General features: G+C 43.1%; 1 protein-coding gene across 1 annotated transcript; it reads right to left on the reverse strand.

Moving 5' to 3' along the window:
- Window positions 1-307: 307 nt before the first annotated feature.
- Window positions 308-4,999, reverse strand: LOC123147940 (crooked neck-like protein 1). Its single transcript, XM_044567271.1, has 4 exons — window positions 3,126-4,999; window positions 1,417-1,630; window positions 1,110-1,308; window positions 308-903 (listed from the first exon to the last, which is right to left on the reverse strand). The coding sequence occupies exons 1-4, from the start codon at window positions 4,749-4,751 to the stop codon at window positions 783-785; spliced, it is 2,160 nt and encodes a 719-aa protein (XP_044423206.1). The 5' UTR covers window positions 4,752-4,999; the 3' UTR covers window positions 308-782.
- Between the last annotated feature and the right edge of the window lie 6,940 nt (window positions 5,000-11,939).

Consider the following 11,939-nt stretch of genomic DNA (forward strand, 5'->3'; position numbering starts at 1 on the left):
CACGCTGGACACTTCCAGGCAATTTTCAATCCAGGTGATAAACATGTTGTCCATCGGTGTCCAGGCAATTTTCAATCCAGGTGATGACCATGTTGTCCATCGATGCGTTTGGGGAGGATTTGAAGGATCCATTTGTAGATGCTCTAAAAGGTTGGTATTGGTATTTCTCAGATTAACTTGGTGTTTCGTTCAAATTCAAACTAAATTTTGAAACAATCAAAGACAGATGACGAGGTAGTATCTTTTTCTTAGAACTAATATGAAAATGCAGGAGTATATTTGAAGAATTTTAAAAAGAAAGCGAGAAGAGAGAAAAAAGGCTAAATCTTAGGGCCAAACTCAAAGCCCATAATAATATTTCAAGCCCATCGGCTCGTACAGTTTCCCAACGGATTTTCTAACTGAAGACGGCTCTGTTTCGCTGTTAAGAAAACACTCATCTGGCAGCTTAGCACCAGGTACCAAATGGGAGAAACGTGATATAGTGCTAAGCTCAAATAATACATGTTGAATTACATTCAACCCAAGGAACCCGGTAACAAAACCAAGATAAATTGACTCTAACAACGAACGTACAGTTCAATCCGGGGGTAACAGAACCCAGATAATTCAGCATCTATCCGTCAGACACACAGCTTCGATAACTCAACTGAACAAGACGCAAAAATGCCATATGTAGGGTATATAAGAGGGCACCTTCTCCACGTCTGATTTTGGCATGGTGGCACTCATCTCTGACGGTGGGAAAACCATTCACAACAGGCAGCCTCTCGATGTTCAGATCAGTCGTCCTCCGTGTCGTTTGCCTTCTGCTTCTTCCACTTATAAGCAGCTTCCAGTATCTTAAGGTTCGGCGCCAAAGTGACTTCATCAGGGAAGATATAATCAATGTACTCCTCGTACCTGGTAGAGCAAATGATGTCAGTATATTTCTAAATTTGTGGGAAGTAACCACAAAAGTATTATGTGAGATATTGTTAGCGCTAGTTGTTTTATATTGATTTCTTAACAGAATTTGGACATGGCCACAGAGCATGCTAAACGTGGCAAGCCACCAACTTCTGAAAATACAGTAGTGCCAAGAATAAAGAGCAGAGTAAATAGCATACGCAATATTGGAGCCATCGTCTGTGGGGAGTGGTCTCTTCCTCTTGACTTTCCTTGGCGCCTTCTTCTGCACTAACGTGACATCACCAAGATCACCAAAGCTCAACTCTTTTTTGAGCCATTCTTCCAGGAGCATCGCTCTTTCTTCCTTTAGCTCTGCGGCATTTGTCCTGAAGTAGTCGAATGCCCTTTCAAAGACAGCTGACCACCATAACAGAGCAATGTCAGATTTAGTGCACCATGAATCGCAAAATGAACATAAAAAAGATTTACAGATGCCCAAAGTAGGTTCTCTAGCTCGTTACTCACCCCGACACCTCCGGACCCGCTCGAGCTGCTGTTCCTGATAACCAGCATCATTCTTATTCTCCTCACTTTCAGCGTCTTCTCCCAAGCCAGCTGAGGCCTCGAATTCAGCAAAGCTGATCCATACCTTCAAATGCTTTGTTCTATCAAGCAGTCTCTCATAGAGTTCTCTTGCTCTATCAAATTCATCTTCATCAATTTCAAACTGCAAGTACTCCTGTAAGTTCAAAAGGCAGAAGAGTTAGTAAGCATCCCTAATAACTAAAATCACAAGTAGACCTGGAAGTAAAAGGCACTAAAAATGATTCAGTTAAGCATAAGTCATTTTTCTTAAATGCGTCATTTTTCTAGATGTCTCAAATGTAACATTCACATCTAGTACGTATTTAACAAGGATCAATGCTGCATCTTATATAGATAAAATCTCAGAAACATTTCCTAAGAATAAAAGGCCCATGTTACACAATGCATTATTTGGACATAATATATCAGATGACAGCGCACTGGTTTTTTCTCTCTTAAAACTGTAGCTAAGAGATCAAAAGCATCCGGACTGGCTGTTAGCTTTAGTCGTTCGGCACTCTTCCTTCATTCTCATTCAACAAGGAGAAGTGTCTAATCAAAATCAATGATTGAGGCTCACGTATATTATATGATGTCGTCCTGGAATTGAACTAGCGTTTATATGGTCAATCAAGTTCAAACAATTCGGCTCTGCAAGATCAATCAGATATCAAGTAAGAGATAGGTGCTTCCTATTAGTTATAGACTGCTTCTGTGACAAGTGGATCCCTTTAGGTTTAGTTGTTAATTGTACTATTCTCTTCAATCATTAAATCTTCCGTATTCCTATTGGGGTCAGTGGTCTTCACAACTCACTGAGTCTGGATTCGTTCCATGGGTATTATTTGATGAGTGATCACCAATCTCTTCCAGCAGCACAAGGAAGTGTATGTTTTCAGTTGCTGACTGGACACATATAGTTCCAATGGCTCTGCTTTGCCAGGGAGAAGACTGAAGAACACAAGTCAACAAAGTCCCACCTAGACCTAAAAAAAGGGGCCTCAACTATGACGATTCTGAGCATTGTCCAACAGTTGTTTTTCACAAATAAGTTATTAACCATTCAAGCAACTCTGATGGAGCGCAGAGGCTGAAGAGACATGGTTTAAAAATGCTTTGGTAGTTACTAAGACCTGATAATTTTTAGTTGGCAGGATATAATGCAAAAAGTAACAGATCCAGAGTAATCAACTAACACTCATAATGCCATAAGTTGAATAGTACAAAAAAATAAAAAGGCTGGTCTTTGGTTTCCAGAACATAAAATGAAGCACAACCGCCTTTTCCCATGAAATAATCTAGTTCATGTAACCCTCAAAATAGTGCAGAGCTCAACAACACATCGATCTCTGATCTCTACTGTCTACTCTTTAGGTGGCGTGTCAGCATGTTACAAAATTAACCATCATATCACATCACAGCACACATGAACAAAGGTGGCAAATAATACCAACACACTTCCATGCATAAACACTGAAATTATTTAGATATATGAGCAGATCAAATATTATGATATAATAAATAACGTTAACACAGAACTTCATGCGTGCTTATTTGAGGAATAATGATACATAGGAAAAGTATATTCAATAGTTCACTTACAAAACATAAAATGTGAATCAATTAAGAGGACAGCAAGGACAACATACCTTCCATAGAACTTCAGGCGTATCAAGGGCTGGCTGAGCAATAGCAAGCTCATATATTGATCGAGCACGATCAGTCTCACTAAGGTTTTTTTCCAGTTCGGCATACTTCCTCCAGGCATAACAATTTGCTGGAGACCATTCGATGTATTTTTCATATAGAGTTCTACAGCGGTCAAAGTTGCCCAGATAAAGCTCGATCTCAATGTACTTTTTGAATATTTTCCCCTTGGGCGCCATACCTATTGCATTACCGAGAATCTGCCGTGCAGCCTTTATGTTCTTCTGTCTTATCTCAAACTGCGCGGCCATCAGCCACAGCTTAGCAAAAGTAAATTTCTTGTGTGGAATGAGTTTCAGACACTCCCTATAGACCTCCCGGGTCCTTTCCATGTCCTGTGCATCAAGTTCCTCATACAAAGCATAGTTTATCCAAAGGTAGATATACCTCTGCCAGTACCGCTTCTCTTCTGCAGGAGGAACATTTGCGATACTCCTCTCGTACACATCCCTGATCCTGTCCTTGTTCCCGACGCTCTCCTCCAGCCTGATGTAATCAAACCATGAGTCGTAATTGAGTGGGTTCTTCCTCACCTCATCTTCATATTGGAATCTCCGCTTGCCCACAATGGCATCCTCAATCCCCTCACGGTCACCAAATTGTTTCTCAAATGCCAGGAACTTCCTGTAAAGATCCTCAGCCCTGCCCTTTGGCACTCTGTCAAGCGCATACTTGTATATCGCACGAGCACGCTCCACCTCCCGGCACTTTTCCTCGAACTCAGCAAATGCTACAAACAGCACCTCCGCATCTTCATCATCCACAAGCAGGTCCGCTGCACGCTCATACACACGCCGTGCCCGCTCTACTTCTCCCCGTTTCATCTCAAACTTGGCATACCGGATGAACGTGTCGGGCCGCGGGTGCTCGGCGACAAACCGCTCATAGATTGCCCTAGCGCGCTCAACCTCCCCATATCGCAGCTCAAACTTGATGTATGAGTTCCAGCCAGCGATATCAGGGCGCCACCCCATCCAGCGCTCAAAGACCTGCCGAGCATTGGCGACAGCACCAAGCAGCTCCTCCATATGGATATACTTGTACCACAGCTGGTCGATGCGGGGTAGGAGCGAGACGGCACGGTCCCAGACGTTCCTGGCATGGTTGACATACCGGTTGCGCATCTCGAACTCGGCATACTTGAGCCACAGGGTGTGGTCGCGGTGGGCGACGTCCAGGGCGCGCTCGTAGACGGAGCGAGCCCGGGCGAAGTCCTTCTGCCCCTCCTCCCACTTGGCATACTTGACCCACGCCGAGACGCTCCAGCGGACGCGGCGAATGAGGTCCTCGAACCTCTTGCGCTCGCGGAGCCGGTAATCCGCGAGCTCGTGGACGTCGGTTATCTTCTGCTTGGGCGGGCGGATCTCGGGCTCCTGCCGCTCCCGGGCCTCCCGGAGGATCTGCTCGGCGGTAATCTGGACCCCCGCGGGCGTCTTGTTCTTCACCCGCGTCGCGCGGGGGAGCTTGACCTCCGTGTCGCGCTTCGTGAGGAAGCCGAGGCTCGCGTCGGGGACCGGCGGAGGCTGCGCTTGGTCGGCGCCGCCGCCGCCGCGGGTGGTGAGCGCCATGGCGGCCGGTGTTTGTGCTAGGGTTAGGGTTTTGGGAGGAGGAGAATGATGGGAAGGGGCAAGGGACGGGGTAATTGGATTTTAGGTCTGCTTGTACGCGCGGACGGCGGCGCGTCGGAACTCGACGCCGGAGTGGGGCGGAGGAGGGCGAGGAGATGGGGCGGAGGAAGGCGGCGCGAGGGGGCGGGGCAGATCGAGCGAGGCCGAGCGGCTCGGCTCGATTTGGGGTTCGGTCTTTTTGCTGGATGAGGGGTTATCTGTAAAACGTAGTTTAAGTGCTCGTGTTGGAATATTTATCACGAGGGGGTTAATACTTAATGCTGATATCGATATTACTCGAATACCGCCTAAAAAAATACTAATCGAGCACGCGCGAAACACACACCGTAGGAACCAAACCCAAAACGAATGAGTTCAAAAATAAAAAATCCAAAACAAATGTCTACTCAAATTGGCCAAGTTCAAGTATATTTGAGTTAAAAATATTTGTGAAATTTGTAGTATTATGTCCATCCCCGTCATCTTCTAGACCCTTCGCAATGCAGTGACAATCGTAAAAAAATACCATCATAAAAAAAAATACAAGCATGTAAATTGAAACTACGCACATCTCGTTCTTTCCGTTCCGCCAACACTTCGTTCTCTATCAAGTTTATTGGCCTCTCCCTCGAGGATTCTAGTAAGTACTCCCTAATGTTTAGTAGTTTTTTAGCTTGTTTTCGTTTCTACATGTCACTCACTCGGTGTGCTCCTTCGTGGCTACCCTCGACTCTGAGGTTACCCTAGGTGTCAGTTTAGTATCAATTTGTTTCTAAAAGTGTGCTTTGCAAATAACTTTCAATGTAATTTTGTGCTAAACAAGTCTTGTACTCTTCCACCCATTTAAGTTGGCATTAGGGTGTGAAGTGAGATAATTATACCTACGGTCCTCGTACTCTCCGGCATGTAACACAATGGTCTCGAGACTTGCGGAATGCTCCAATACGGTCCTCAAATACGAGGATACGCTCCAATACAGTCCTGGCTACGTCTCACTCTACGCCTCGCGCCCAGCCAGGTGCCACGTCAGTGTACAGTAGATGTGTGGGCCCCATGTCAGCATAGGAGAGAGAAAAAAAGGAAAAATAAAATGCTACGCCGAGGATCGAACCCGAGACCTCTGCGTAAGAGAGCAGCCGAGCTAGCCACCAGGCCGACATGTCAATAAGTTAAGAACCAATTGGAGCAATTACACATATCGCTCGCTTATAACAGGGCCGGCCCAGTAGCGTATCTCTTCTTCTTTTTTCTCGAATCTTCAAGCGATTTTCCTGTGCATTTCCTACCGGTTTTCTTTTTATTTTTCCCCAGGTTTATGTTTATTTTCCCCATATAAAAATACAATAATTATAAATATACAATTATTGTGTATTTTAAATCTTTATTCTATTTTCATTATTGTGTGCCTTGAAGACATAAACATTAGCTTTTTCTAAAATTTATATGGATTTAAATAAAATAAATTATAAAAAAATTATGTATCTTCATTCATGACCACAAACACGCATTATTTTGTATCCTCATTGTATTAAAATACATAATAATTTTAAAAATTAACAAAGTATATTTTGAATAATGTTCAGCATGGTTTTAGAAAATGGTTATCATTTTGCCCTATTATATGCCCAATGAACGGTTTTCTTTTTATCTTTTCTAGTTAAATATTTGTGTATTTTAAATATACAATGAAGATACACAATAATTGCGCGTGTTTGTGGTCCTGAATGAAGATACATAAATTTTCTGACATTTTTTTAAATCCACATAAATTTTGGAAAAAGTTCATGTTTACGTCTTCAAGGTACAAATTAATGAAAATAGAATAAATATTTAAAATACACAATAACTGTATTCTTTTTTTATGGAAAAAATGAAATTTAAAAATAGAAAGAAAAAATAAACACGAACTTGGTAAAAAAAAGGATAGAATATGCATCAGGAAAATCGCTTGAAGATTAAAAAAAAGGGTACGGTATGCTACTAGGCCAGACCAATTATATGAAAATAAATTAATGATTTAAAATACACATAAATTGTATATTAATAATGATTACATTTTTTATATGGGAAAATTAAACATAAACCTGGGTAAAAATAAAAAGGAAACCGGTAGGCAACGTACAGGAAAATCGCTTGAAGATTCGAGAAAAAAGTAGAAGAGATACGCTACGCTACTGGGCCGGGCCAGTATGTGCGCAGGCGGAAGCTAGCGATATATGGAACTGCTTTATATAGCTTCCTAGCTGATTCCATTAACATGATGGACAGTTTCGCCTTGTGGCCAGCTCGTCTGTTCGCTTTTCTGGAGGTCTCAGGTTCGATCCTCCGCCTAGCATTTTATTTTTCCTTGTTTTTCTCTCTCCTATGCTGACATGGGGCCCCACACATCTACTGTACACTGACGTGGCACCTGGTTGGGCGCGAGGCGTAGAGTGAGACGTAATCAGGACCATATTGGAGCGTATCCTCGTATTTGAGAACCGTAGTGAAGCATTTCGCGAGTTCCGGGACCGTTGTGTTACATGCCGGAGAGTATGAGGACCGTAGGTGTAATTATCTCGTGTGAAGTCTAGATCTTTGCCGAAAGTTCGAGGTCTCGCGTTTTCTTCTTCTCAGTGAGCTCATCTACAAGCACTAGATCCTATTCTTTCCGATGTCGGGGCGAGGTGGTTTGGTGCGTGCATTTATCTTCTTCTTCCTAGCACTACTCTCTTCCATATTTCGTTTTCTATTTTCTTTTTCTCATCCGAGGGAGGCCACATCCTCGCTTGTAGTTCTTCTTCAGTAAGTTGATATTTCTCCTTTCAATCTACACGGATGCCATTTAGCAAAGACATCTTAATCATTAACAAACCGTCAATTATTAATGTACAAATCAGAAGAAGCCGTACGAGTTAAATACACGATCAAGTGAAAGCTAACTTGTATTCATACTACAATTTTAAATTTATATATGCACCTTCATCTCCTTTACTATTGACTGTACCCATGTGTCTTGTCAATGAAAGCCAAGAATACTTGAGCTTCCAAAGAAATAAAATTTGCCCAAAACAAGCATTGATAAATGACATGCTTTCAACGCCTCCCTCTAAATGTTGGTTGTTTCACCAACCTCAAAGTGAAATGTAACTGTGGGGGTGTATCATTAGGATCTCATTCAAGTCTACTTTAAAACCAACTATCATTATATCGTTTGGAGTTGTAGCAAAAGTAATTGCCAATTTGGTGGGAGGTGTACATGCTCTAAAGAGTTGTGCGAGAATTTGACAAGCTTTTCTAAGAATGCTCTCTAAGTTGACTATGTTACAATCCCAAGGAAGCCATCGATTACCTTAAGTCTTCATGATCGTTTTCACACCTCATCAGATTCAAAAATTAGTTTGTTGTCACTCATATCTAAGGATGGATGTACCTAGTATAAATAGAATAGTGCTCTCATTCGGATAGATATCTTGGCAGTCAGATTTCAGAGGCAAAGAAATAGACCCATCTTGAGATTGAAAAGTTTTTTATTTGTCGTTACTATTGATGTTGCACCTAATATGTACTATAAGAACATGGTGTTGTTATGTGGGATGGTTTCTCGTTGTTCCTGTGGACTTCACCTAGTTTGTGATTGACGACTTCGATGTGATTGTGTGGTCTAGTTCACAGATTATGGATATATGATTTTCTCGGATTGCAGGCCACGATCGACATCCACATTGCCGGGGTAGATTCCCTTGTTTATTCCAGCCATACACAACACCAACACTTGATCCTATGCGGTGAAGACCAAACCACCCCCTTGTGCATATCTTTCATAAAGCCGGTAATAATCACCCCTCCACGCGGCTCTTCAAAGCATGTAATTTCCTGCAAAACATGGAGTGTTGCCTTGCTCTTGATTTGGAGGTGTTTGCCTTCATTAATGGTTCCTTCGACTGGCTCATGGCGTGCTCGTCTCCACCACCTACTATGACGATGAATAGTGCTTCCTCCTAGCTGCTACCTCTTGAGCACTGCGTTGGTTTTCCCTTGAAGAGGAAAGAGTGATGCAGTAAACTAGCGTAAGTATTTCCCTCAGTTTTTGAGAATCAAGGTATCAATCCAGTAGGAGATCACGCTCGAGTCCCACGCACCTACACAAACAAATAAGAATCTCACAACCAACGCGATAAAGGGTTGTCAATCCCTTCACGGTCACTTACGAGAGTGAGATCTGATAGATATGATAAGATAATATTTTTGGTATTTTTATGATAAGGAAAAATAAAGATGCAAAGTAAAATAAACGGCAATAGAAATAGCTAAGTGTTGGAAGATTAATATGATGGAAGATAGACCCGGGGGGCATAGGTTTTGCCGTGGTTTTGTCACGACAAATGTCCTAGTGAAAGGATTTAGTCGTGGAGCCATCGCGACGGGTTAGCTTAAAGGGGTTAAAGCGGACAAGGGATGCAAGGAATTATACTGGTTCGGCCCCTTACGACGAAGGTAAAAGCTTGTGTCAGGTTGTGATGGAATTGCTAGGGTTTAGATGACCAGGGAGCGAATCCGCTTTGCCTGGCTCTCGAGTTATTGTTGTATGTCCCTAAACCGCCACCGGGTCCTCTCTTTATATACACAGGTCGACGCTTGGCGGTTTACAAAATCCCAAGGCCGGTTCATACACGTGCCCGACTCAGTTTCTACCTTTCCTTGCCTTACAACATAAGTTACATATCATATGGCAGTTTATGTCTACGGGCCCTAATCCGCCTTTGGGCCCTGGGCCTTCATGTTAGATCTCCTCTGTAAAGTGCCATACTTATTGTCTTCATGGGCTTCAAACATGACTGGTTCATTATGGGCATAACCCGGCCCCTCATGGCCGGTTTATACTTAATAGTAGTATCCCCAACATTAGGCCCCAGATTGATTTAAACTTGTTCATGTCAATTTTCAACACTTAGAAAATTCCCCTTTTAGCACCTTGGCATATCCTTGTAATCCGCCGCGACGTCATCTTCCAAGATTGTAAGAAACCGCCATGACGTCACCTGTTATTAAAAATTGTATGTCTCACCTTCATTAATGAGCCTCCGACAACCGAGGCGTCAGCTCTATCACAGATCCAATTTTTTAGGCTCCTCGATTTTTGCGCCTGTCACTTATCCCTTCACCTTATAAATAAGACTGGGGTCCTTTTCATTTTCCCCTTTCGTGCCTCCTTGCGTTGACCTCACCCTCGCGCGCAGCCACCGTCGTCAAGCTCCGCCCTCGAGCTCATCTCCAGCCGCTGCATCAACCTGATCGTTCTAGAGAAACGCGGCGCGCCTCCGCTGCTTCAACAGCCTCAGTGAGTTCATCTTCCTTTCCTCTGTAGATTCGCTAGGGTTCTCACGAGTTCATAGAAGCTTCTTGGTGTTCTACCCTTGTTCTTCATTAGATCCTATGTGATAGACTTAAAACTTGATGTTCTCCCGCGTGGTAGCAATGAAAGTCCTCACTTTGCCTATCAAACCATGCCTTGTATGTATAAAAACCGATCTGGACCTTTGCGAACTGCTCAAGCACCAACTTTTTAGGTCTAATTCTTTTCCTTTTCCTGACACATGGTAGATCCAAAATTCCAATGTGAAACTGTGAAACTGCGAAACTTGTTTTTGCTCACTTAGTCATTTTTGTTTTAGATCTGTACTTTCATTGTCTGAGTAGGCGGTTTATCCTTTAGAAAATAGTCTTCCATATGCCATTAGTCCCCTTGTAAACTGCCAAGCGCTTTACCATTTATGATAGCATCAACCTCCGGTTTAACAATTTTGCATGCTTGAATACCCTTTCCTTAACCTGCTACACTTTATGCTTGCCAACCATGAGTCTTAAACCGGCATCAATCTTTTTCCAGCTCTTCATTCGAAATGGCCAAACAATTTTATGCGTGTAACTGGGTCCCTTCCCGGGTTACTGAAGAGCAACTAGATGGATGCGTCAGAACTGGCGCTTTACCAAAACAAAGCGAAATCCATTGGCGAGTTCCTGGTCCAGAAAATCCTCCTACCCCCAAGGATGGCTAGGTGGTAGTATTTGTTGATCATATGGGACGTGGTTTTAAACCGCCCGGATCCAAGTTTTTCCGTGATGTGCTTGCGAGCTTCCAGATCCACCCTCGAGATATTGGACCCAACTCTGTGTCCAATATTTGCGACTTTCAAGTGTTTTGTGAGGCCTATCTGCAAGAAGAGTCAACTGTTGAATTGTTCTGGGATTTTTTCTATTTGAACCATCGTACTGAATTTGTAGACGGGCCCAACACTGAACTTGGCGGCGTCTCCATTCAGAAAAGGAAGGACGTCAGCTTACCTTATGCCAAACTTCATAGTCATCCTAAGGATTGGAACCAGACTTGGTTCTACTGTAAGGATACTTCCCGTGAAGATGAGAACCCTCTACTGGGTTATCATGCTCACCGGCTTACCAACACACATCCATTTTCACAACGGTTGACTGCCAAGGAACGAGACACATATGCACCACAACTCGCCAAGCTCAGACCTTTCATGGCCAATGGTTTGACAAGAGTTGACCTTGTTCGTTGCTGGATATCTTGGAGTATTTTACCGTTAAGCCGTCACCCCGGTTTAATGTGTGAGTACACAAGGAGCTCAAAAGATCCTCAACGACATATTGATATACAGCTGACACAGGCTGAAGTTACTGAGTCTGTTAAGAAAATACTGAATGAACCGGAAGTTGTCTGTAGCAAGACCGGGTTAAGTCCCTTCTATACCTTGAACAAACCGCGAGCTGTAAGAATTGCCTCTCTCCTGCTTGTACTTGATATTCTTAACTATGTAATCTTTTATATCCTCTATCAATCTTTTAACAGGGTGATGACTCATTTTGGAAGAAGAAGCCACAGGATAAACCGGCCAAGACCCCTCGACCTAAGACCAAGGTTGTTAAGAAGTCTGCAAAGAAAAAGGCATCTGAATCCACCGGGTTGAACCTCGATGATGACCTTGATGATCCGGACGCAGAGGTAGAACTTGACTCTCTTGGTTCATTTTTCATACACCTCATTGACAATGATTATTATCAGGATGATGCTGAAGGCAACCAAGCTGATGACGCAGAGGTAATTATCCTTTCCTCCAGTTCAGACCCTCTGCCAACACAAAAAATCTG

Source organism: Triticum aestivum, chromosome 7A, assembly GCF_018294505.1.
Source record: "Triticum aestivum cultivar Chinese Spring chromosome 7A, IWGSC CS RefSeq v2.1, whole genome shotgun sequence".
NCBI classification, from domain to species: Eukaryota; Viridiplantae; Streptophyta; class Magnoliopsida; order Poales; family Poaceae; genus Triticum; species Triticum aestivum.

Coding starts and splice junctions, on each gene's coding strand:
- LOC123147940 (XM_044567271.1), bottom strand. CDS start 4,751: ATGGCGCTCACCACCCGCGGCGGCGGCGGCGCCGACCAAGCGCAGCCT. Junction 1,631..3,125: donor CGCCTGAAGTTCTATGGAAG/GTATGTTGTCCT, acceptor TTGAACTTACAG/GAGTACTTGCAGTTTGAAAT. Junction 1,309..1,416: donor GCGGGTCCGGAGGTGTCGGG/GTGAGTAACGAG, acceptor TATGGTGGTCAG/CTGTCTTTGAAAGGGCATTC.